The sequence below is a fragment of the Abramis brama genome (assembly GCF_963993115.1).
Source record: "Abramis brama genome assembly, chromosome: 3".
NCBI classification, from domain to species: Eukaryota; Metazoa; Chordata; class Actinopteri; order Cypriniformes; family Leuciscidae; genus Abramis; species Abramis brama.
Genome location: NC_139965.1, coordinates 31423018 through 31449725, shown reverse-complemented (window position 1 = coordinate 31449725; position 26708 = coordinate 31423018). Strand labels below are relative to the sequence as shown.

The 26708-nt window shown below is 39.3% G+C and overlaps 2 protein-coding genes and 1 long non-coding RNA gene across 5 annotated transcripts; 2 read left to right on the top strand and 1 right to left on the bottom strand.

Moving 5' to 3' along the window:
- Positions 1-6652: 6652 nt before the first annotated feature.
- lsp1b (lymphocyte specific protein 1 b) lies at positions 6653-22497 on the bottom strand. 3 transcript variants are annotated; one of them, XM_084107389.1, is made up of 13 exons: positions 22256-22493; positions 20463-20582; positions 19639-20098; positions 19405-19514; positions 17936-18152; positions 16443-16481; positions 15641-15684; positions 15037-15118; positions 14437-14571; positions 13806-13904; positions 13094-13186; positions 12723-12813; positions 6653-6794 (listed from the first exon to the last, which is right to left on the bottom strand). In XM_084107389.1, exons 1-12 carry the CDS (start codon positions 22312-22314, stop codon positions 12730-12732), a joined length of 1542 nt encoding a protein of 513 aa, XP_083963515.1. In that variant the 5' UTR covers positions 22315-22493; the 3' UTR covers positions 6653-6794; positions 12723-12729. The 3 variants fall into 3 exon arrangements, with proteins under 3 accessions (XP_083963515.1, XP_083963516.1, XP_083963517.1); XM_084107390.1 differs by lacking the exon at positions 16443-16481 and having other exon boundaries at positions 22256-22486; XM_084107391.1 differs by lacking the exons at positions 6653-6794; positions 12723-12813; positions 13094-13186 and adding an exon at positions 13253-13680 and having other exon boundaries at positions 22256-22497.
- LOC311078538 (uncharacterized protein) lies at positions 6725-12678 on the top strand. Its single transcript, XM_084107388.1, has 2 exons — positions 6725-6814; positions 7212-12678. Exon 2 carries the CDS (start codon positions 7220-7222, stop codon positions 11570-11572), a length of 4353 nt encoding a protein of 1450 aa, XP_083963514.1. The 5' UTR covers positions 6725-6814; positions 7212-7219; the 3' UTR covers positions 11573-12678.
- On the top strand, positions 18411-19818 carry LOC311078541. The gene is made up of 3 exons (XR_014605199.1): positions 18411-18506; positions 18755-18875; positions 19679-19818. It is a non-coding gene; the product is annotated as an uncharacterized lncRNA (long non-coding RNA).
- Positions 22498-26708: the final 4211 nt, after the last annotated feature.

The following is a 26708-nucleotide window of genomic DNA, read 5'->3' as shown; positions in this document are numbered from 1 at the left end:
CAGTATAAAAAACATTACGCCTATGGAAGCATATACCAGATATTCTCGCTATCCTTCAAAATCTCTCTCTCTCTCTCTCTCTGTACTGTAATCTGGTGATTGTCAGCGTTGTTCGACACCTGTTGGTGCAGTGTGAATTGGCATTTAGCCTGTATAAAACTGTTCTTAAGCATGACGTGATTATATTACAGCTTGCATCTCTCTCTCTCTCTCTCTCTCTCTCTCTCTCTCTCTCTGTGTGTGTGTGTGTGCTGTGACTCATATCTCCAGCACAGCTGCAGAAGCATTTGGAGATTAACACATGATCATGTTTCCCAGCATCAGCTCTCTCTCTTTTTGACAGCGAGTCTCTGGTCCTGTCAGCCCTGCCTTATGTGGGCATAACTGTGTGCTTAAAATATTATGAGCCATTAAAGGAAAGAATGCTGGATTATTTATGTTTCTATTTTGACAAGAAACAAAGAGTGAATGCAGTATCACAACATAATGAATATAGTATACTGTTATAATATGCATTGTATTAGCCTCAAAATGTCAACCATCTAGTTAGTGTTTGAGACATAATTAGTGCATTGTTCTAATACTTCCACCCTGTTTGTGCTATTATCTGTTGACAGCTGTTAAGCCTCTATTGTCATAGTGGTGTCATTAGTGGTGATCTACAGGATAAGACAAAGAGGAAGCCAACGATGTGTAAATCCTAAATTGCATTGTGCTGGTTGTATAATAGCCATTAGTCTGTTATCTACAGAGTGGCACACTGAGACAGACCATCCCATCAACAGAGGTGCCCACATGCACCCTAAAATCATCAAGGTATATTCATTTAAGCCATCAACTGAAGTAAAATCTGTTAGCAGCATATTCCATTCAGCATACTCAAAGTACATCATTTACAACAATTTACTATAACATGTGAGAGAGAAAAAAAACAACAGAATGACGATTTTAAAAGAAAAAAGCACCATTGGCTGTGGACAGACGGAGAGACTCGGCCCAGACATGTCTTTGAATTTCTGAAGATACCAAATCTTTAAAGCTCTTACCTCAGAAAAGGCGAAAGAAGAGAGTGTCTTGATGGCGAAGACGGGCTGAAAGGTTCTGCAAACCTTGAAACTTCTTAAGTCCTTGACTTATACTGATACTTGATCTTCTAAGGAGTCTCATTGGCTGAGGAGCTAAAGTGTGTGTGTGTGTGTGTGTGGGTTGGGTTGGGGTGGGGGGATCTGGACCATAAGGAGACCCACAGAATGTGCTGGATGAAAGGACGATCAGATTTGGAAAGCTGAGGCACCCAATCGCTATATCTGTCGTAGCACAAGGCAAGCAAAAATAAGCCCAAGTTAAGAGGGAGAGTATGGTAAGGCTCTTTTAGAAATCTGGCTGTGATTAACAGAGGGATACAAAATGTCTTTGTGGATGCTTTGTGGGAGCAGGGCATGCACTAGACGTCACAAACTGGAAACTGAAAATGTTGTTGTCTACAATAGGGGCGAGTTTGACCAAAGCAAGCATAAATTGTAATACAGTAAAACAAACTGCCTAAAGTGAATAACTACATTGTGCACACCAATCAGTGAAATTTGATCAGTGAAGTTTTAATGCTGATTAAATCTTGAAGCATATTAATAAGTACATTTTCTTTTTAATGAGGAATACTCAAAAAATTTAAAATAATATAAAAATCTCAAAAATACTCATCAATTATTGAACTAATACTTCAGCTGTTCAACTAAAAACTAACACTTCAGCTAATAACCACACTGTAACTGTTCTTGTTTAGAAAGAAAATGTATATTTGCAAGTATTTGTCCACTACAATTTGTACACTGAATAAAATGTCCAAACAATACATTGAAAATTATTTTAAGAATTAAAAAAAGTTCTTGTACAGCTCTTGTTTTTTATAGTTTAAATTTAAATGTGCATAAAAGTCACAGTGAAATCAAAATTGACCGTTTTTATTTCTTATGTAATATTGCTGCATTTATTATAAATGATTTACCCATGCACATCATTATTTTTTAATTCATGTGCCTTGAAAATCTTTAATCAAAATACTTCCACTCCCACTTGCAGAGACATCTCTTCCCTGATAACGCGTTCACTGATGTGAGGGCGGGACAGCCTGTCACAGGATCACAGCAATAGCAAGTCACAATGATCCAACAAACCAATCAGTTCCCAGTGAACAAAATCAAGTTCCGTCCTACATTTTTTTCATGTTCGAAAAGACGTTTTAAGCAGATATATGTCTCTCTCTCACTCTCTCTTTCTCTCATTAACCATTTCAGTCGTATCCGACTCTTGGAGATTCTTTGGCCATCTCTCGCTATACATGAGAGACTGTCATGAATTTTCTTGCCAATGATTTTTCCGGGGTAGGTTGCCAGGTCTTTTCACAAACCTCCCCATTACATGGCTCACACACTCACACATTCACACCTAGGACAATTAACATTTGTCACACCTAAGCATCTCCAATTCACCTATACTGCATATTTTTGAATAGTGGGGGAAACCGGTGCACCCGGAGGAAACCCACGCAGACACGGGGAGAACATGCAAACTCCACACAGAAAGGACTCCTGGTTCAGCCACCCATGACTTGAACCAGGGACCTTCTTGCTGTGACATGCTACCCTTCTACTCATAGAGCCAGATATAGTGAGGAAAATAAGTATTTGAACACCCTGCTATTTTGCAAGTTCTCCCACTTGGAAATCATGGAGGGGTCTGAAATTGTCATCGTAGGTGCATGTCCACTGTGAGAGACATAATCTAAAAAAAAAAATCCAGAAATCACAATATATGATTTTTTAACTATTTATTTGTATGATACAGCTGCAAATAAGTATTTGAACACCTGTCTATCAGCTAGAATTCTGACCCTCAAAGACCTGTTAGTCTGCCTTTAAAATGTCCACCTCCACTCCATTTATTATCCTAAATTAGATGCACCTGTTTGAGGTCGTTAGCTGCATAAAGACACCTGTCCACCCCATACAATCAGTAAGAATCCAACTACTAACATGGCCAAGACCAAAGAGCTGTCCAAAGACACTAGAGACAAAATTGTACACCTCCACAAGGCTGGAAAGGGCTACGGGGAAATTGCCAAGCAGCTTGGTGAAAAAAGGTCCACTGTTGGAGCAATCATTAGAAAATGGAAGAAGCTAAACATGACTGTCAATCTCCCTCGGACTGGGGCTCCATGCAAGATCTCACCTCGTGGGGTCTCAATGATCCTAAGAAAGGTGAGAAATCAGCCCAGAACTACACGGGAGGAGCTGGTCAATGACCTGAAAAGAGCTGGGACCACCGTTTCCAAGGTTACTGTTGGTAATACACTAAGACGTCATGGTTTGAAATCATGCATGGCACGGAAGGTTCCCCTGCTTAAACCAGCACATGTCAAGGCCCATCTTAAGTTTGCCAATGACCATTTGGATGATCCAGAGGAGTCATGGGAGAAAGTCATGTGGTCAGATGAGACCAAAATAGAACTTTTTGGTCATAATTCCACTAAACGTGTTTGGAGGAAGAAGAATGATGAGTACCATCCCAAGAACACCATCCCTACTGTGAAGCATGGGGGTGGTAGCATTATGCTTTGGGGGTGTTTTTCTGCACATGGGACAGGGCGACTGCACTGTATTAAGGAGAGGATGACCGGGGCCATGTATTGCGAGATTTTGGGGAACAACCTCCTTCCCTCAGTTAGAGCATTGAAGATGGGTCAAGGCTGGGTCTTCCAACATGACAATGACCCGAAGCACACAGCCAGGATAACCAAGGAGTGGCTCTGTAAGAAGCATATCAAGGTTCTGGCGTGGCCTAGCCAGTCTCCAGACCTAAACCCAATAGAGAATCTTTGGAGGGAGCTCAAACTCCGTGTTTCTCAGCGACAGCTCAGAAACCTGACTGATCTAGAGAAGATCTGTGTGGAGGAGTGGGCCAAAATCCCTCCTGCAGTGTGTGCAAACCTGGTGAAAAACTACAGGAAACGTTTGACCTCTGTAATTGCAAACAAAGGCTACTGTACCAAATATTAACATTGATTTTCTCAGGTGTTCAAATACTTATTAGCAGCTGTATCATACAAATAAATAGTTAAAAAATCATACATTGTGATTTCTGGATTTTTTTTTTAGATTATGTCTCTCACAGTGGACATGCACCTACGATGACAATTTCAGACCCCTCCATGATTTCTAAGTGGGAGAACTTGCAAAATAGCAGGGTGTTCAAATACTTATTTTCTTCACTGTATGTCGCAAGAGACTATTGAAACTGTTACATGCCAATTTTAAATGTGAATCTGCACCCATGCCACAACCAAAATGTATCAGCAGACTATTAAAAATATTACCTCTGCATACATGTAACACAGCAATTTCATGCCTTCAATATCATAAATGCATGCAGAGATAGCAAATGAGAAAGACTTTTGATAACCTAACACATGCACTGGGCCTGCATATGTTTCAGGTGTGGTGGAAAGCCCCTGCTGGTTACATCTCACTGGCTGTCAGAGCGCAGATTGAATTCAGGGCGATGAGTTTTATTTTTGGCATGGAAAAGGGGTAGGTCACCATGTCCTGTTGCTCTGTTCCACTAATCTTCCCCCACCACACTCGCACAGAGTTGGACCCAGCAGACGCACACTTAATTGTACAGCAATACTTGCACAGGTAAAAACAAAAAATACACAGTTTAGCTTTCATTAACAATGTGTCTGTTATCTGCAAGTGGTTGTCTTGTGCATGACTCTGTGAGACGCTAGGCCTCTGCTCATTGTGCTAACCACCACTAGTGTCAAAGTGCCTGCTTTAAAACCATTGAAAGCTGCTTTTGTCATTTAAGATCTTTGTTTGGCATATGTAATATGACTGGCCAGTGTGTGGCATTTGTGCACCTTGTATTTGTATTTCACAGTACTTATTAACTGATATTAATTTCATATCTGTCTGTTCATATATTTTGCAGATCAGCATCATCTCTCTCTTCTGGCCTCACTGTAAGTCTCATGAATGCTTATAACACGATCATCCTACCTGAAGTAATTAATAAAAAAAAAAAAATGTCTTTGTTACAATACACAATAGTGAACAGTACAACGATTTAGCATGAAGTCTTTCAATTGCTAATAGAACAGAGGTGTTAAGCTAAAAGAGCCTAAATCAAACAGACATGTCTCAGGTCTTCAGCACTCAGACATCTCACACATGTCTAAGGAAAGGCAGGGAATTAGATCACTGAGGTTAAAATGTTTGTCAACCAGATACACAGTAATACAAGATAAAAAAAAACAAAAAAAAAACTTTATCTTATGTATTTTAAGATAACTATTAAATGCATTCTAATGAAAGTAGTTAGTGTAATTTCCACCTCTGTGCTGTTGTGTGAGAATTGAGGCTGGGGTCGTGTTTATCTTATTGTGGTTCCAGGATGAGCAGTCTTTCAGTGGGCAAAAATAAAACGTAGAGCAGCTCAAGATCACATTTCAGGGATACTACTGTCACACAGGCACTAGAATACACACAGATACTAAAGTAACCCAGATACAGGGGGAGTCACAGACTGTATGTACATGCAAGAATATTATAATATTGACCAGACTTTTGGGATATTCTGTATAATGGTGAATTTGAATTTAATAAATTTTGTTATATGTAAGTGTCATATATGCTTATTAACCTATTAACAGAGGACAAACATACTTCCCTAAAAAAACAAACAAACTTGTTCATGGTTAACAAAATCACGGTATTTTGACACGCCTGTGAACTGCAGGATGTCTAAATGTGAATATACATGGAAAGACATTCTACAACTCACTATGTATATTCTATGTATGTATGGAATTTAAGAGGACATATTTTCAACAGTATGGATGAACAAAGAGACAAAACACTCACCCGAAAATTGACGAGTTTTATTTGTGACAAATACACCTCACACTGTACAGATGTTTGGTTGATTGGTGTACATGTGTTTACAGTGTAAGGCTATAACAGAAAATTAATCACTTATATGGAGACAATATTCTAAAAGAAAATCATGAGAGAGGAAAGAAAACTAATTGAGAGCAGGACATCGAGAGTAAGAATGCTCAGAATGAAAACGCTATTTAAAGTAACGCTTTTAAACTATTTAAAAAATTTGTATCAGCTATAAAGAAATCATTCAACATTTTGACAAACTGTATATATATATATATATATATATATATATATAGGCTATATATGAGAACTTACTTTCTGTAATTTACATTTGTTTTCACACAAATCCTTATTTTTAAGGAACAGGTGTTGAATCATGTTCCTTAAGGTCCACCAGCAGAGTTTAGCTCTAGCCTTACTTAAACACACCTGAACCAGCTAATCAAAGTCTTCAGGATCACTACAAACGTTCAGGCAGGAAGTTGTGTTGGAACTTGGAACTAAATTTGTGGCTCTCCAGGAGCAGGACTGAACACCACTGATTTAAGGTCTGTGATGTTATTGTAACTAATCACACTGTAACAGTCAATTGTGATTAAAACAGCATCCTTGTTTCCAAATATTTGGGTCACTTTTACCCAATTATATGATTTTCTTCATCAGTAAAATCATTCAAAGCTTTGGCACCACTTTGATTTTACTTAATGTAAGGCAGCAATTAAAATGTAAAAGTTTTCAAATTTAGTTTAAATCTTTTTTTTTCTTCTTTTTTTTTTAACAGTGCAATAACTGAAGGACGTTGATCGCATCAGCATCCTGTCTTCGGACCTCTTTGTGTCCAGCAGCCAGCTAAAGAGAGATAGAGAGAGGTCAGTTATTTTGCATTAACCACATCAATATATATATATACAATCATAAATCCATACATTTATATATTCATTTAAGAGTGAAAAGTAAACCCTGCGATTAATTTCAAATTAGCTTCTGGGTTTGGACATACAATACATAACAATGTTATATAAGTTATCTACACTTTAAAAAAATTGTGTAGGACTTTGAAACAATTTTCACTCAGAAATTGAAATGAAGCCAAAATGGAATCCAGACATTTGAATTATTTAAGCATGTATTAAGCATGATGATGGAGTGAAATTCACAGTTAATATGAATAAATATAGAGATCAAGTTTAAAACCAAAGTTAGCATTCAGTATGAATTTAAGTTTATTTTTTAAATACTAGTATTTGTGGCTTGTTTTCAATGCAGGTGTTGACATGCTGATGGCTTTAAGTTATGGTAGCCAGTCTAGTCTGCTTCCACAGCAGTACCCTCCCCCTCTACTGCCAAAACCAGGGCGAGACAATGCCCGTCTGCAGAAACTTCTGAAGAAAAGTGGCAAAAAGAAAGTCAGCTCTTCCTCTCAGACACCCATCCCATTCCGGTCAAACCTGTCACCAGTAAATGAGGCCAGCCCTGACCTGGAGCACAGCGACCAGTCCACGCCTCCAAGGACTCCAGAAACCCCTCTCTTTAGCGGGACCCTCGATTCTCGATATTCCTCCAGCAGCCCTTTCTGCCTTCACTCCCCTTCCCCATACTTTTACCCCACCAACAGCTCACACTACAGTTCCACGCCGACACTGTCTCCACAGTCGTACTCTTACCCTGCCCGATCGCTGGAGCACCAGATAGCACCTCTATACACATGCTCATCAATCCTTTTTGACGAAGACTCAGAGCAGGCCACAGACGCAGACCCAGATTCATCCTTTGAGATAGCTTTCAGTCAAACACTTCAGTCCAGTTCCTCAAGAGTAAGGACGACGCATGACATATTCGGCGAACAACAGACCTATCAAGCCTCAGTGCAAATACAACCCCCCCCTTTGAATCCAGTTCGACCTCCCGCTCCAAATTTGACATCAGCCTGTGCACCGGGTTCCCAGACACAACCATCAATCTCTCAGGTTCCAGTGAGCCAATCCAATGTGGAAGGATATAAAAACGTTGCACCTGCACTCATTACTCACACACCTCTCACAAATAGTCACGTCATGGAAACAGCTAGGTCACAAGTCAAGACTTCCACAATGGAGAAAACTGCTGCTTTTCCACAAACAACGATTTATACTCCAAAAACTTCATTTTATAAGATATCAAAGCCCCCTATTCAAGACCCCTGGGTTTGTGGTTCTGCTTTACAGGGAGAAGCACCATCCATTGCAAACAATCCAGTGATAGATGTTAAACAAAATTCAGAGACAAGGTATGAATTTCAAACGCCACCTTGTCAGATGAATACACATGTAAGCTCAGTAAGACCTGTTTTTGAAGCTTCTGCAGATAATCAACCCTTGTTTGCATTCAACTCTACATTATCCTCCACAATGGAGGCAAGAGTCTCTACAGAAAACCACCAGGGACCCCTACCTCAAAATAAATGGCTCCAACCTCCCTCACTGATTAGTGTAAAAGCTCAGAGTGCAGCAGCTGATCATGATGATGGCCTTAAAAAAATTGCTGTGGATAAAATAACGAATTCCATTCCAAATGGTGTTGTGTTTGCCACAGGACTCAAACCATTCACTTCTCATGCCTATTCTGAGGAATGCTTGACACCAAAGATTTCTAAATGTGAAGTTTCTTTATCTAAGACCCCTACCGAGGCTAGCAAGTCAAGCTCTAGAGCATGTGAGGTGCTTACATCTACAGTTATACAGGAGTATCCAATGACTAAAACTGAAACTTCAGAAACCTGTATACTGACACCAGCCAAGTCTGTTCCAACAGATGCAAGTCAGGAAACATCCATGTCTGCACCTTCCCGCAACTACCAAACACCCAGTACTCCTGCATACTGGTCACCAAGACCACCAGCACGGTTTGTGGGCAACCAGAAGCCATTGCAAAATGATATTAACGTCTCAAAACGAAAGTCAACATACTATGGTTTGACACCTGCTGAATATATTGCTTACGGTGGAATCAAGATGAATTCATATGGTGATCTATCTGTGTCTAAGCCTGAAATACCAGAAGATATTAAAAACATGACATATGAGAATTGCATGTCCAAAACTCCAACCAAGACATCTCAAGATAGGCTTAGCATTATATCTGATTTCAATGCAGAGAAATCCTTGGCAAAAACTTCAGTGACTGCACTGCCCTTGCAAATCGCGATGACAAACCAAACAAGTACTACGGTACTAGTAACTGACAAAACTGAAATTGAAACCATCAATAATCCCACTTCGGAAATAGCAGATAAAAGTTTAAAGGAGCGAGAGACAATCCCTGGAGTACAACCAAGGCCTCTAGCTTTAAATCCTGAAGATGCAATGTACAATGAACTTCAAATGACACCTTTAAGAATGATTGTAAACCCCACTGCTGTAGCAGAGGCTCCTAGACAACTAAATTCAGGATCTACAGACATCCCCACCCCTCCTTTTGCAGCAGAGGGGAAAAAAATGTCAACTTACCCTTTTCCCCAGGTGCAATCAAATATTCAGAACTCAAATATAACCGGATTGTTAACAAAAAATTTCTTGTCAGTTCAAAATATCCCACTGCAAACAGTGCAGTCAGAGACTGCACACAGATTTATATATCCAACAGAAAGTTTTAATCCTGCATCAGTGAAAATGATGCAGTCACACATTTCTGCAAATCAAGAGCAGAAAACCTTGCCATGTTTAGCCCAAAGTTCTTTAGGAACTTACTCTGCTGTCTGTGATTCTTCTACTGCCATCATTACAGGCAATCAACTCCACAATATCATAAACACCAACAATGAAGGTTTCAGTGTGAATAAAATCACAACAAACTCAACCAATATCACAGACTCTAGAATGCCATCTGCAGACACCAGAAGTTACATTAAAGTCCCTCCTGATATTAAACGTGCAGCCCTCTTAAAGCCAGAGGAAACTAAATCTACAGCTCAATCAAGGTTAGGTTCATCTATCTTTACAGACTCATCAAAGACAGAAATAACCAGACATGAAGACTCAAATAAGTCTTGTGCAGCCAATCCTGTAAGTTTGGCCAAATCAGATATATTTAATAGTCCAAGCCCCCCTAAAACAGATATATTTAATACTAAAAGTCCCTTTAAAACAGAGGCACCTCAACTTGCAAATACATTTAAATCAGATGCATCTAAATCAGGACCAAATAAAAATGAAGTTTTATTAAACCCAAATTCCACACCTCCCTCCTTGAAATCCAAAGATAAAATCAACCAAAACACAGAAGAAACCAAAGGTCAGCAAATGCTGAAACATGACAACAATGTGAAATCTATTCCAAGCCCTCCAAACAAAAGAAGTACATCATCCAAAATCCCCTCAGATGGACAGGTATTTTCACCTGCACCTTACTCTGAGGCTCTAGCCACGCATTTGGCAAAGGATAAATCTTCTAAGCAAGACAACGGCAATGAAGACTTAATACCCATCAGTGGTGTTACAAAAGACCCATTGATAGATTTGGAATCAGACTTACAGGTCTCCAATAAAACGAACACTGATTCCAAAGCTGCATTTAAAGTTAAAATTGAATCTAAATCAAACAATTCAACAACATTACAAAGAAATTCAATCAAACCATCAAATAACGTACCCCAGGACACCAAATTGAATATGGATAGTGTGCAGTCCAAATCTGTAAAATCTGACACTCAAAAGGCTTTACCGTGTTCAATTGTCAAGACTTTTTGCAAAGCTCCAAGTGCAGAAAATAGTCTTGCTGCCATGCTTCTCAAGGCCGCCAAATCTCTACCACTCTCTTCATCTGATGAAAGCTGTGTTAAATCCCAGACAGAAGCCAAAGCATCTAATATGGATGTAAAAGCACAACATATAACTGCTCAGGACTCAAACATTGATCTCATCACAGTTAAAGTGTTAAAGTCTGATACCTCAAAACCTCAAAAGTGTTTAAAAGATTCATTAGCCACTGAAAGACAAAACGAGGCTGTAGCCACTGAAGATGGCAAGTTTAGCAAAGAGACTCCCTCTGAACCCACACCAAATGATCAGAAGGGACAAAATGAACCTAAGAGTGCACAAAAACCCAAAGGCCTGATGGCCAAACTCAGTGGCTGGACAAGGCTGAAAAAGCACATGGTTGTTGAACCTGATGCCCCCAGTTTTCCAGAGCCTGATGCAGAGCAAAATGCTCAGAAAGCAGATCTAAATATAAGTGGTAAAGACAAGTCTGCAAGGGACAAAGAACAGTCATCGGGTGGACAGGATGTGGTCAAAAAGAAAGATGAGCCCAAGGTAACAAAAATGTGGGATGCTGTACTTTTTCATATGTTTGCCACAAAAGAGAACATTATGAAGCAGATACATAGCAACAAAACCGAGGAAGAGCGGAAAAACATAGAGAAGGATGGCCAGTTGGTCCCATCCTTCGTCCACCGTCTGCCCATTCTTCTCTACAGCCCGCGCTTCGATGCCCGGAAGCTGAAGGAGGCAGCTGCGAAACCTCTCAACAAAATAGCTACAGCCTTTGAAAGAGGGCTGCTGAATCGCAAACAGAAAGGTGAAGAGCCAAAAGACTTCAACAGAACAGCCAAAGGATTTGGTACATCTACAGAAATAATGGCAGATGTTTGATTGAATTTCAAATGTACAGTGTAAAGCTGATTTCAACTACAAAATTATCCAATTATGTAGTATTGTAGTGCTGTAAATGTAATTTCCTTTTTCTTCATGAAATCAACGATGAGACAAACAAACTATACACTGCACTCTGCTCTGAGCAGTGCAGTAAGGGGCTGGTCAGCAGAAAGTGAGGCCTAGTCATTCCTGCATTGAGAGAGCGACTGATAGGTGCAGCTGTTCGGGATGTCGCGAGTGAGGAAGTGAGCAAGGGCTGAAAACGTAATGATGACAATGATCAAAAAAGGAAAGTGGCTCAGAGAGCAATGTGGATGGATCCTGGGTTTAAGTTTGCTCACATCAGCCAAGCTGGGTGGAGCGAGCAGACGTGTTCTGAATAGAGAGTTTCAGAATGTGACGTCCTGAGCGGTGTCAAGAGCCCTGCTCAGAATGAGATATGACATGATGGCAGTGCTGTTCATTTCAAAAAGGTCAGAGGGAAATTAGAAAGGTATAAGTAGAAGGAAAGATATTTGTGTATGTCAATCTTAATATGTTGATCATGAAATAAGACCCTAAAAACTAGTTTCAGATGTGTTCATTTTTACTTTTCTTTTAAGTTAAAACCATTAAGTTTTGGATGTTTTCTTACTAACACATTTCAAGTGATTTCATGCTTATGGATTCATTTGTAGTTCAGTGTCACAAATAATAGACTGATAGGTGAGACAGCAGGCATGTGACATTTACTGAATACTACCCAGAGCTCCAAGGAAAGAATACCCTTTATAAGATGATAATTTTGGCAGCCTTTGTACTTCAGGGATCTCTGTTACAAAAGGAGAGAACTGGCTACAAATATCCTAAATAAACACTACAAATGGAACCATCACATATATTGTCATGATTTATAACAGTAAGAAACTACAATAAACACTCTTTAACAATTAATCATCACACACACACTGTACCGTGTACACCCAGAAGTTATTTTAATATAGTGTGTTTGTAACCAGCGGTATACAACCAAGCTAATGTATAGCACATTATCATACTTTAGTTACTCTAGTAAAGCATGACTTATGTCTGTGTAGTAATAAACATGCTGAATTTATATTTTGTTATTTTGAATAAAAAATTTGAATAAAGAAAATAAATTTCTTACTTGATCCTTAGTTTGTGTCATTATCAATGAAGACCTTCTCGTACTTCCCATGCCCACTCACAACAAATTTGTACCTTTTTCCAGACGATCCCTGAAAAGGTAAAGATCAAATTATAACCTTTAAACCTATAAAATCAAGTGAAGGGGACTTAAGTACTACTAAAATCTAAAATAACAAATGCAAGATAATGAGCCTGTACTCAATGTGAACAGCCAAACTCAAATGATGATTATAAGAACTGATGCTGATTGTTGTTTATGGGTTGTTTTTGAACAATTAACCTATAACCTTAACCTAACAGCAGTTTAGAAGAAGGTTTCTGTAGGGCTGATCATGGTTTAGTGTCAGTACATTAGGAGTTTTGATGTACCTTTGCACATGGTTTATCCTGTGACAAGTTGTCTCCCAGATTCTCCCACATGGATTTTATGTTACGCACCTCACCAGCCTTAACATCCTGACACTAACACACACAAAGAAAGATAATAAATGCCATAGTTAGGATTAATGTTTTTTTTTAACCTAAAAGTTTTTGTGTTTTTTTACCTTGGTTCAGGCCTAAACCACTAGATGGCGTCATTGAACAACAGGCTATTCAGGGATCTCTCCCATCACATGACCTGCCACAGCATGAACTTTAACCATACAAAATCTTTTATATTTTCTATAGATTATATCCAGAAAACACATATACATACACAGCAGCAGTCCAAAGCCAAAAAGTCTCAAAAACAAAGCAGACATCAGATATTTTAAAATTGCTGGCGTCTTCTAAAACTCTTCCACAATAGTTTATTGCCATTGGACTTTAACCCAGTGGACCCCATTGACATTTTGAAAGAGTAAGAAACCACCTAAATCCACCCACTCATGGAGAAAAAGAGAGATAGGAATTGTTTACCTTATTGAAAAAGATGAGAAGAACAGCAGACACAAGAAAAAGTGGAAAGAAGAGAACTAAAGTTGAAGAAAAAGAAAACATAGAACATAGGGGATACAACATTTTCAGAAGGAAATTAACTATTAGTAGGATTCAGGAAAGAAACTACGCGATTAACATTCAGAGACCCATTTAAACTTACAGCTGCTTTGGAGGAGGAGCTCTTGGTGTTGACATCAGAGTTTCCTTTCACCCATTGGTTAATTAGATCTGTCACGCCCACATTTATTCCCTCTGTATCCTGAATCAGAGAAACATGTCATCATTTATTCTTTCATTTACTCACTCACTGACTTTTTAGTGTCAAACCTACGGTGGCCGAGAGAGCTCAATGTGCTGCAACTGAGGGAAACACATGGAATTACGCAGTAGGCTTCTATATTTTAATGAGTAGCTTACCATCACTTTTTTTGCGTACTGGCACTTCTCACAGAAAATTAAAATTCTGTCATTATTTACTCTCATATTGTTGTTCTAAACCTGTATGACAGTCTTTTGTGGAACATAAATAAAAATATATTCAGAGGGGTCTAAAACAACACTGAACCAATGACTTTCATTGTATGGTGAGAAAGAAAGAAAGAAAGAAAGAAAGAAAGAAAGAAAGAAAGAAAGAAAGAAAGAGAAAGAAAGAAAGAAAAAGAAAGAAAGAAAGAAAGAAAGAAAGAAAAAGAAAGTGAGACAATCTTGGGTGAGAAAATGGTGACAGAATTTCCATTTTTTGGGTGAACTATTTAACAGAATAATTTACTGATAAACATGACCATATGAACCTTAGAGGACACAGCCCTTGCTGAATTCTGATTCCAGGCTTCCCCCGCCTCAAACAGGGTCTTCCGAGCAGATACAGGTTCTGGTGATGTTGGGACATCCATTAGCTTGACTACGTTCCCCTCTTTATAGCACTCCTGCACACGCACAAAAATACACACTATGACCGGAAATATTACGCTATCTGATTCACAGCAGAGACTATGTGATAAAACACCTGTGTAACTCTCAGCAACAAAAGCACAGTAACACCTGGATCCATTACACACACATTTGCCATGGGGCTTTTACACACTTCCTGACAGTTAGGTGGCAGGAAAACAGACGCCGGGCTAAGTAAGAACACAATAGTTTGAGTCAGTATGACTAATAGAAGAGGTGCCTGGGCATGCAGGGTGTCCGAATGCACCCCAGCAGTGAGATCAGAGTAGTAAACATCAGAGCAGGTGTACGTAAGCACTGGGTGTGGTAAGAAGAGCTGCATGTGTAAAGAAATGAATGTAAAAGCAGCAGAATAGCTGTGCAGGTGTGTTTATAGGAATATAAGCAAAAAGCCTAACTATGAAATTGACATTATACAAGCACATGCGAAGGTAATTCACCTCAATGGCATGGTTGTACTGCTCCAATCTGCCATCTAACTTTGAGATGATCGTGGGAGGCTGTGTCTTCTTTATGCTGTTCCTGTTTTCACAAACATATGAAATATTACCTAATGCACCACTGTTTTCCAAGAAACAGATCATCTCAGAACAAGCAGTGACATGAAGAGGACCATGACTCATAAAGTAGAGTAAGATACAAACAAAAGCACAGTGAAGTATATTGTTTATACTTCATGCCAAGACAAAACAATGTGGAAAAGAATAGCCAGGCTTTTGAGATACATGTAAAAAAAACACTTTTGAATAGGAGAAAGATACATAGAGAGAAACGTGTCATGTCATGTCTGCCTGAAAGGCGAACCATGTTTCAAACAGCTGTTTATTAATGAATTAATCATTCATGTGTCATGTTTAGATAAAACAGAAAATACTGATGAACCCATGATGTCATACCACAGCACAGAAAAACAATCCTGCCCCTGCTGCTTCTCACACTCCATACTATGAGGGGATTTTTTGTTTTTGTTTTGTTATAATCCTACAATAAATCACTTGTATCCATTGATCTCAATCTGTATGTGTGTTTCTGAAGTCTACTTACTTTTTTTTAACGGAGCGGTTTAGAGACTCAGTCCTCTCAGTGATCTGTAGATTAAACAGTAAAGCAACATTTATTTGTAAATGGATTCAAAAAATGTGTGAATTCTTACAGTCATAAGCATGAAAACATATATGGCAATATTGTGTGCAATGTTTCCAGGCAAAAAGGAAAAAGTGAAAAGCAGTGCAACTAAACTGGGTAACAGATAATGATTGCAAAAAAGTAAATTCTCTGTCAAGATTTTGAGCCACTGAAAAGCAGTTCAACCGATTGATGTTGTAAGCAGATTTATTTCATAATTTCATTGCTGGAGACTTTGTATCTGGCTTTTTTGACCCTGTAAATCCCTGTAGTTGGTTCCAATTTCACTTTCCACAAAAATGTTCAGTTTTGCACAACAGTATAGGATACATTCGTTCACAAAATGTCTTCCTGCCGCCCATTTCCTGTGTTTTTAAAATGTCATCACCTTATGTGCCTGTGCTTTTAAGAACTGATCTGTTGCCTTTAAAATAAGTCGTACACATGGATATATTTGGGGCACTGAGGTCATCATAAATGTTCGTACATAAATAAAAAAATGGTTCACTAAATGCTAAACTTTATCAGGATCAGTTTTTTTCAGAACATTGTATAAGAAAGATGGAAGGGAATATGATCGTGGACATAAACAGAACAAATGCAAAGCAATTATAACCACAGCTTTATAAAGCAAGTGTAAGGTGCACAGTAGCAGACACACACAAACACTCTAACGTACAATTCGATACTATCATGCACATGCACATAGTAAGCAACTCACCGAGCTTGTACCTTCTGATTGCCACTCCTCACCCTCAGCCTGAATCCAGCAAGCAGATAAAGCACACACACACAAAGCACCTCAGCAATGTAAAGCAGATGCTTCATGTTTCATCTTTATCCCTCAACCCACACCATTGCAATGAAAATATCAGAACCACACACAGCACATGGAAGATGTCAGTCACGAAAAAAGCACATGGAAGATACCAGATAAAATTACAGAGTGAAAACACCACCGAGCACAATGCAGTCTCTGCAGAGTCAGATCATAGTGGGTCACCTTACTGCAGATTTTAGCTCCAACCAATCTGACTAGAAGTTTCTAATAATCCTGAAGTCTCTTTCAAATAAAGTTCACTTGGTAGCCATATTTGCATCGTATTTTCAGGCATGCAAGAATAACAAAAACTGCTGGCAAAACTCACATTTAAATAAAATATTTCAAATCAGCAAAAAAACTAAACAAAATTCTGACACGAACTGTCCCATAAATTTGTTTTCTTATGCTCAAATAGCATTTAAAACTTATATTTCCAGTTGGTCCAGCCAATGTGCATGTGCAGTTTTGTTCTGTTCAGGTTCTATGTCTGCACTTACACTGGCACAAAAATCTGATGTTTTGCTCACATCTGACAAGAATTGGGCATTGTTGCACACATGTAAACATACATTTATATTCTAGATATTCTAACAGATATTAAAATAACTAACGAGAACTACTGTTATTTTTATACATTCATTCAAATTTTGTGGTGCAAACATCAACTTGCTTTAACTCGACCTTGCTTGCAAGTGATCATAAGCAGGATAATCACATCTGGTGTGCATTAAAGTCAAAGAACTACCCGACATGAATTATATAAATAATTGTTATATACTGCCATTCAAAACCTGAGGGTCAACCTCGATCACCAACAGAATCATTCTTGTTTGGGCGGGGATTAATTTATACATAGATATATGTTTTGTGAATACATGAATATAAACTGGCAGGACAAACAGTTTTTATATGGTCAAAGGATCAGATCTGTGCATTAAGCCTTGTAGCCTCTGTGATGTGATGTGTAAAAGGCGGATTTAGTCATATTGCGTGTTTCTCCCATTCATAATAATCTGAGTGAAACATCTTGTTATATGTACAGTCTTTGTCTTGAAGACCCTGATTCGCTGATTCAGGTGTGTTTACAGTTTTTCAGATTGCTTAGACACTAAAAGTGGAACTTGAGGCTCACTCTGTGAAACCATTCACTCGTGTACCGAGTCTTCAGACCAAGTCTGACACTCTATAAAACTAATCAATCCAGAAGTTTTCATTTGTTTTGCAGGTCAACATTGTGATTTAGATAATGATGCCAGGTCATCAGCAATTAAAAACTGTGTTAATGTTAATTTGAATACTGTTTAACAAGCATGTTTGCTCATATCTGTAACAAATCTTTAATTATAATGTCATTTTGAGGTGTGAGGTGTCTGATGGTGATGATGTCATACCATGTAGGAGGGGCTCCTGGGGCTGAGAGGACTGAAAGGCTCCTCTGGATCTCCGCTGGATATACTCAACCTCTTTAACTTCTCCATCACATCCCTCCTCTTCCTCTCTCTCTCCTCCTCTCTCATCATCCTCTGCACCTCCTCATGAGTCTGATCCTCTGTTTCTCTGAGCTGCTGGTTCTCCTCACAGTTATTCACAAACACTTCCTCCGACACACTAAATACAACAAGATTGAGAAAGGGAAATGATTCATGAAAAAAGTATTCTACCTCAAATGCAGGGTTTTTTTTTACCTCTCTGGACTGCTGAGAGCTGTTGAATCGACTGCGTCCATGTTACTCTGTATCTTCACTTCTCTGAGTAAGATGAAAAGCGCTGAACTCAGGAAGGACATTAGTTCTGGGGATGTTGTGAAACTTGTGATTTTATCATGTCATTTCTCAACACAGAGCCAACTCTGTTGCTGCTCAATCATTGGCACACCGTTCTCAAACTGTTCTCCTGCATAGCTATGTCTCCATATAGCATGTCAGAGGATTTTTCATAACAGTCACTGGAGTGACGAGTGAGGTAAGCAGTCACATATTGCTTTAAAATTGTGATTGACAGGATATAATGAACAAGCTCGTCTCAAAATTTAATTTAGAGCTCAATTTAAAAACCTCTCTGGACTGCTGAGAGCTGTTGAATCGACTGCGTCCATGTTACTCTGTATCTTCACTTCTCTGAGTAAGATGAAAAGCGCTGAACTCAGGAAGGACATTAGTTCTGGGGAAGTTGTGAAACTTGTGATTTTATCATGTCATTTCTCAACACAGAGCTAACTCTATTGCTGCCCAATCATTGGCACACCGTTCTCAAACTGTTCTCCTGCATAGCTATGTCTCCATATAGCATGTCAGAGGGTTTTTCATAACAGTCACTGGAGTGACGAGTGAGGTAAGCAGTCACATATTGCTTTAAAATTGTGATTGACAGGATTAGATGAACAAGCTCGTCACAAAATGTCATTTAGAGCTTTTTTGTCATTTAGAGCTAAAGTTAACTTCAAGTTGACACCCTCATGTAAACTAACTCTCAACCCCTCAATGAGCAATAGTTAGCTTAAGTGGCTACTTGCATAAACACACCCACAATGTTAAGTCTGTCTTTTTTTAATTAACCGACTAAAAGTTCTGACAAATCTTAATGTTAGATGGCTAACTTATAAGACTTGTCTAAGCATTTGATGTAATCAGCCCTAGATATTTGTTTCCATCCTGTTAGGTATAGGCTACAACAGTAAATAATTATAATGAATAAAGTTTAAAAGGTTTAACTTGAGCCGAGCATATTTTAAAATGCTTTTTATAGCATTTTAACACAATAACAGCCTTTAACACAAGCATATTCATTTTCTAAAGTTAATTTAAAGCTTTAGCTTACTGAGCTGTATTGTTGTGAAGTGTGTGCCTGTCTACGCCTGTACCTGTCATTTATTCTCCTCCCCTCTTGTCCATTTGTGCTGTACTGTCTTCCATTCTGTTGGAGGACGACTGTGGAGGTGTAGGATATCTTCATCTCTACCTTTTTTTCTCTCTGTGAAAAAAAAAGATTCAGAAGTTTGTATGTTCGCTGCATTAAATACTTACAGTAGGCACCTTTGAAAGACTGATTTTGATGCATGACTGAGTTGAGGTTAAATGCCTTCTTAATATTGTACCTTCTCATCCGTATTACAGCTCTGATTTTGTTTTTTCCAGAAAGATGATTCATGACCTTTCATCCTTCTCGGATCCTCCTCCTCTGCACACCACCGTCTGATCTCTCCCTCCTCCCTCTCTGCTGCCTTAATATTAGCCCTTCTTTCCTGTTCTCTGGCACCCCAGTCTTCATCATCACCATCCTCATCCAGGTTTTGCTGATTTGAAAAGGGGGGTCGAGTCTGTGTAAATGGGGTGCTGTCATGCACGTTTAAATCGTGCAGTTTACTATGTTGAGCAGAGCTGGAAGAGAGCTGGAGTTTTGAGGGACGAGAGCCATTGAGATGTGTTTTTACATCTTTATGTTCCATTTGTTCCATTTGTTCCTCTTTGCGCCTGCTCAGAAGTGTCCAATCACTGAAGCCTTCGTCCTCTTCCAAAGAGGATGGAGGAGAGTTTGAAACCACATCATTCTGACCCCTACAAACAGTGAAACACTTTCAGAATTGCCTCTCACTAAGATACCAAAACAAGAACTAGTCTACTTACAACAGTTGAGTCTGTTAGAATAGAATAGAATAGAATAGAATAAATAGAATAAATAGAATAAATAGAATAGAATAAAAGACTCTGTAACTGAATCAAAAGAACAGGTGTGGTCTTGTCACATATACACAACACTCACAAACAGATTAACACAACACAATGAGTAAGACAGAGAAAGTTGGCTTGAGCCACAATCTGGGGGTTGGGATTCCATGGAAACAAAACAAATACACACAATACAGTTTCTTTTAAGTATTTGCTGAAGGCTGGAGTATGCTTTTAGGTTTTTGAAACTAACTGGTTGTCCAGAGACTGTGCAGTAGCTTGAGAAGCCTCAGTAGAGGTACTGGCTCTTGCACGCCGTCGTCGTTCTCTCTCAATTTCTTCTGCATCCTCCAGACTGCGCTGAACAGTGATCCTGTATACACAAAAACAATTACAAATAACAAAACAAATAATGACAAATGAATAATAATAACGTTCACAATTATTGTTTTTAAAACATAATTACTAAAAATTAAGATAACTAAATCAAGAATGCTGCATTTGTGTTGTGCATGAAGGTAAACAGAGGCTGATATGTACTGTATATATCTTCAGAACAAGCGCATCATCATTTTTATGACAATGATAGGGGTCATCTGACAGAAGGTGGGGTCAGAGATGGACAGGAAGTAAGTTAAACATGGACAGGAAGTGCAGGGTTCACACTGACAGGAAATGGCTCACTGGCTTCCTTTATGGGGCTGACATTACAGGAACTGGAACAACACCTTTTACTAAATATTTACAATAATAGGTGGGTGATTGCCAGGCAGTTTTACACAATCACCCATTAAATCACAAGTTTTACTAAAGTCTCTCCTGCTATACACATTACACACACCTCTGGGAACTGATTGATAATATTGTCTTTAACCTGTCCTAAATAAGCAACTAAGGTGTTCTCATTGCAACTGTATTTATTTTAACTCTTGTTTATCTACTGTGCTTATCAAACAAACATTCTGAATGTCTTTCTCCAAGTAAACAGTAGTAAATCTTAATTCCATGATCATATTATGTTACACATGGACACACGGAAGAAGAAAAACACATGCATCTCTAGACTGTTACGGTTAAAAACAGAGTAGTTAGTCAAACTGTTCAACTACTCACATTCTGCTTACAAATTTGAATCTGTTACAAAACATATCATACTGAGTGAGTAAATGAGCATAGCAAGCATTAAAGCAGAGTATAGCCTAAACCTATAACATCAATAATAACTGCACTATTTCCTTTGTTTAATAAACCCAGTGTGAGTGGCTGGGTGGTAAAACGGCTCAGTTTTTCCGGCACAGTTTAGAGGATCTCCAGGTCCTTAGGGCAGAGTGGGTGGGGGCCGCTCTGTATCGCTCATCCAGCAGATTTAGAGAGGGGGGTGATCTGATGATGTCACCACTCTCAGGAAAATTCCAGTAATAAAAGAAGCTATTGAAGCATGTCTATTGCCATTCCACATGATGTCATGAATTGACTCACCATGTGCCGTGTGAACAGCAGCCATCTGGGACGGTTTTGGGACAGATTTTACTTTAACTACAGACACCTCCTCAAGGACAGACACATTATAATTTCAAGACATCACTCAAAACTATGTAACAACACAATAATCTACCCTCAAAACACCTGGGAAGCCTTTGACTATAAAATTTGTGTGAAATACAGAGAGACCGCAAAACAACGACAATAATTTTAACCCTTCCCCCTAAACACCCTGAAGAACTGATAAACAGCAGAAGAACTCATGCTCTGTGCTTCCCCTCTTGACCCCCCTGTCCTGCCTGATAAACTGTCCCAATGACAGTCTGGTGCTACCCAGCACTTCTAGATAAAACAGATCATTACTATCAGCAGGATAAGAGTTTAAAAGTCATCATTTAGGTTGTAAAAGTCAAGATTCATAAAACAGGATTGAATGAACTGCAGCAATACTCCATTTAAAGGCAAAGAAAACTGGTGTGACTCTGTAGATCAAAGACTACACCTCTGACCAAATGGCCACAAACACACACACACACACACACATAAAAATGAAGAACATCTCACCTCTTGAGGTTATCTAATCCCTTTTTGCTGGAATGTCTTCGCAGGATTGAGCTGGACATGTTTCTGTTTCACTGACTGAATACGAAATCTGACTGGTTTTCTGATTCTCTCTCCTCTCCTGTGAGTCCCCTTAAGGGTGTGAATGTGCTCCCCCTCTTTCACTGAGCAGGATTTAGTCAATCTCTCTCTCTCTCTGTTCCACTCACTCCCTTCCTCTGTCTCTCTCCATGTGTTTTTCATTCAGAGCTTTGAAACTATCTCTTGTCTTTTCCAGTTCTCTCTTCCAATCAGCAGAAAGCTAACCAGTCATGTGATGGTCCCATGGGAGAGTAAGATGATACCACACACAGACACACACACACACACACCAAAACAATAGCATTGCAGGGCCACTAACAGTGCTGTCAGACACTGTTCATAACCAATATATCCACATGCTTTGTTTACCTGCCTAAAGATAATAAACAGGTAGGCTTGAGTACCGAAGTGGAGATAAGCATATAAGTCACTATAATTGCAAACTAAACCGCCTAACTATAATATAATTATATAATTATAATTAAAATAATTTTAATAACCGCTGCACATGGTGAGTCAAAATAATGTATATATTTTAGAGAGTGTGATGTGAAGATGTCATCAGATTATGCCAGTGTAGCCTATTATCATAGGTGGACACCTACAGTTTATGTAACATTGATAGTTTAATAGTTACTTTAATAACAATGGATTCAGTATGTTTAACTCATCGGACATGATGCCGTACTGTATAATTTTTTTTTTCTTTTGAAAATATATATATTTTTTTCTTTTGAAAATATAAAGAATGAAATACAGGAAAAAGCGAGAAAAAAATAAGTAAAACAGAACGCAAATAAAGGCATAACATAAAGCCTATTTTAAAAAAATTAAGATTATCTTTCAACAAATTGGAGATTTCAAATCTTGCTCTGTGTGTGACGCTATACAGTAGGCTACTTTCTACATTTCAACTCTACTAGTGTGACAGTCTGGCCATTTTCCTTTGTGGCCACTAGGGGTCATGGGTTGCTGTTCTACTTCAGTCTCACTGAAGTACAACACTTTTTGGACTAAGAATGCAATGCGCCCAAAAAACGGAAGAAGAACACTTTTGGGCCCTATCATACACCCGTTGCAATGCAGCGCCAGGCAAGTGTTTTTTGCTAGTTTCAGCCCGACGCAGTTATAATTTTCACGTCCTCCGCCACGTTGTGCAAAATGGCAAATGCATTTGCGCCCATCTGTTCGCCCAATCTGTTCGGCGTGCTGGTCTGAAAACGAGGTGTGTTCAGCCGCATTGTTGGAGCGTTGCTATTTTGAGGCAGCTGAAATAAACTGCGTGACCAAGTGAAACCTTTAGATGTGTGGCGCGCGGCAAAAATTATGTCATCACGGTGTGGGCGGTCGTGCACGTTGTGTGTGCAAGGCCCCATTTTGCTTGGCAGTCTGCACCAAAGATATCCATATAAGGCTAGATGTCTTAAGGCGGAGTCACTTCCGGCATCACCGGCGGCCATCTTGCCACAGGGAAGCTGTGAATTAAGGTGAGTGATCAGCACACACACAAATCCTCTTATCTCGCTGAAATCTTGACGGATTTACAAACGGTTTGGTTTCTTACAAACGTTATTAACGTGGCTATAATTCTTTCATATGGAAGTCCATTGTTATAATTATTCATATGTATGCAGTGTCATAACTACATCTCTGATGTTTATAACAAACCAAACCGTCTGAAAATCAGTAGAAAATTGAGCAAGTTATGGTTATTTAAACGTACATGCACCATGTTACGAGTGAGCGAGCTCCCTGTGGCAAGATGGCCGCTGTGTGCGGACGTTGACCTCCATTGGCCAGCAGCGTGGACAAGACATCTAGCCTTTATTATATGATATCTATGGTCTGCACGGCACTTTTTGTAACTGTGCGCGCAGCTCCGCAATTCTGAAGATGCACGACTTCGAGCGGAATCTGACCTAGCATGTACGTCTCACTGCACCAGCACCGAGTTTGTGCGTGTTATGTTATCTCTTGTTTGGTGGGTGTTTCCATAGACAGTAAAAGAAATGGACACAGCGACCCCATTGGATTCAACGGAGAAAAGTGAAGTCAATTAGAAGCACTCACTTCCTGATGGCTGAGCGTACTGCGCAGACTCAAACTGAGCTTGACGACGTAGATGTGACGTGAGCAACCTGCCTGTCTTCTAGTAGCTGTGCCAATAGAAATCTGAATCATTCTCTTCCGAAACTTGCAGAGACGGAGAGCGTGAGTAGGAGGTGTCCATGAGCTAGGAGCAGGAGCAACTTTTGCTAAGTATTCTGATTAATTATTTTGTCATTTTGCCTCCACGTCCCCCTGATTGCCCGCGAGCTTCTCCTCCTGTCCATACGGTAATTTCTCTACTGTGCGACAGAGAGTCGCGTGGTTATGACGCAATCGTTAGCCTATTTTTACAAAAACTGCTTCTACGGGGCCATAACGTAAGATCCAAGGTAATGGAGCCTTTTATACATTTTCGTGTTTCTTTAGAAATAAATAATGGACAAATGGAGTCTTTAAACGCCTCAGATGTAAAGTTATTCGCTGTCAAAGTGACGCCAAAATGAATGGGAGTCAATGGCGGCCCCCAGGGAAGCTTCAGTTTCCGGCTGATAGATTACCCCCCTGGGTGTTTAGAAAAATGTCAGCAACATGTAAACCATGCGGTATTAAAGAGACAGCCCACAAAATGGGTCCAAGTAAAGTTGTTTATGTAGCCCCCTGTAAGTCTATGGCAGTACTGACTACGCCACCCCTTGGACTTGACTGGTAAGAGCAAGGGGACTCTATTTTACAAAGAAGCACGCACAGGCTTGGCATCTTTATTTTATTTTAGTTAAAAATGAGTCGCTTTTGGTTGTCAATAAATAACACACAAATCCATAATTTAACAAAGGGATAAGCCATAGGTGGGTGGACCACCGGAATACAAGCTTGACCAGGCCTAGGTTTCAATACCACACGTGAGCTAAGGCACACCACTTTAGAGTAGAACAAACACTACAAACTCAGCCTTCACAACATGGCAACCATGCTCTTTGAGCTATTTCACACTTCACAGCATTACACTGCACACATCAGTTCCAAATGGGTGAAACACTCTAAGGAAACCAGGCTAGAAACCGGTGGGCTAGTCTATCCTATGGGCCCAATCCACACCGAGGCTATTACTAGGGAAGGGGGGTGAAACAAACAAAAAGAAGAAACCACTAGCCGGTGGCCACAATTAGTTCACTAACACAAATCTCTTACAGCCCACCGGCTAGTGAAAAAAAAAAAAAGGAAAACGGAAAAGTGTCTAAAAATCAGCACCTGCACATTTACAAATATGGCCGCTGTAGCTTGCTTAGCCTACGCAACAATTGAAGATATTAGAAGACATGTTAGTATCCACCTGACAGTGCATGTCCACTGGCACAAACAAAAGTTTGGGCAGTTCAAAAAACGCGGCCTGCAATTTTACAAACTTTTATAAACCCAGCCAGTATAATGACAATGAATACATCCAAAATGAAATATTTAAAGCTACACTGTGTAGGATTTTCTCCCATCTAGCGGTGAAATTGTTTATGACTACCAACTGAATATTACTTTCTAGCCCCTCCCATTCCGAGGGCGTTTTAACTCCTACGGTGGCCGTATTATTTCAAATCTGCCGGCAGTCGCTAGTAATTTCCCCCTCGAATTCGTCACGGTGCCACTAAGTGTCAAAACGCGAAAGGCGAAGCTTGAATTTCCAGGTATGTCCCTCTTTGGCTAATGTATTTTCAAGATGGAGGCGCAACATGACTGCCGCCATTCGAGCGACTCGCTCGTATGTATTCTAAATGGCAGATTCTACGCTTATGAGAATACTTGATTAGTTGGTAGAAGTAATTACACATTAATGAGCACATATAATTTTGAAAGAACAAAGTGTTTTTTGCTAAGAATCAACTTAAAAAATTACACAGTGTAGCTTTAACATACATAACAAATGCAAAGCGTCTAATTTGTAAACAAAATGATTTACACACTAAATCCAGCATAAACTCTGGCACAATTTGCATATTTTTAAACTCTCAAGACAGACATCACATCCTGAACCTCACAGAACTGCCCAACCTTTTGACGCTCTCAATGCTTTCTGCAGTCCGCTGTCAATCCCAAAATGCACTGCGCGAGCATGAAGCTCGACTTCCAAAGAATGAATTGAAAACGCTCGCTCCGTGCAAGTGGACACATAACGAATGGGTGTAACTTCCGTTAAGCTGTAAACAATTAGTGAAAGGCTCGCTCTATGAACGTAATTATATGTTTATAAAATGTATATCAATTATAAAAACTTATTTAAGTGAAATGAAAAGGGGAAAAAAAGAAAATAATCATGAGGAAAAGAATGCAGCCACTG

Bases quoted from the DNA above. Each gene is read 5' to 3' on its own strand.
- lsp1b (XM_084107389.1), bottom strand. From the start codon at position 22,314: ATGTCCAGCTCAATCCTGCGAAGACATTCCAGCAAAAAGGGATTAGAT. The intron at 18,153-19,404 runs GTACAGGCGTAG...TGTTGTATTTAG, and splicing joins GGGAGGAGAATAAATGACAG to TGTGTCGGAGGAAGTGTTTG. The intron at 13,905-14,436 runs GTTCATATGGTC...TCTCTGATTCAG, and splicing joins CAAGGGCTGTGTCCTCTAAG to GATACAGAGGGAATAAATGT.
- LOC311078538 (XM_084107388.1), top strand. From the start codon at position 7,220: ATGCTGATGGCTTTAAGTTATGGTAGCCAGTCTAGTCTGCTTCCACAG.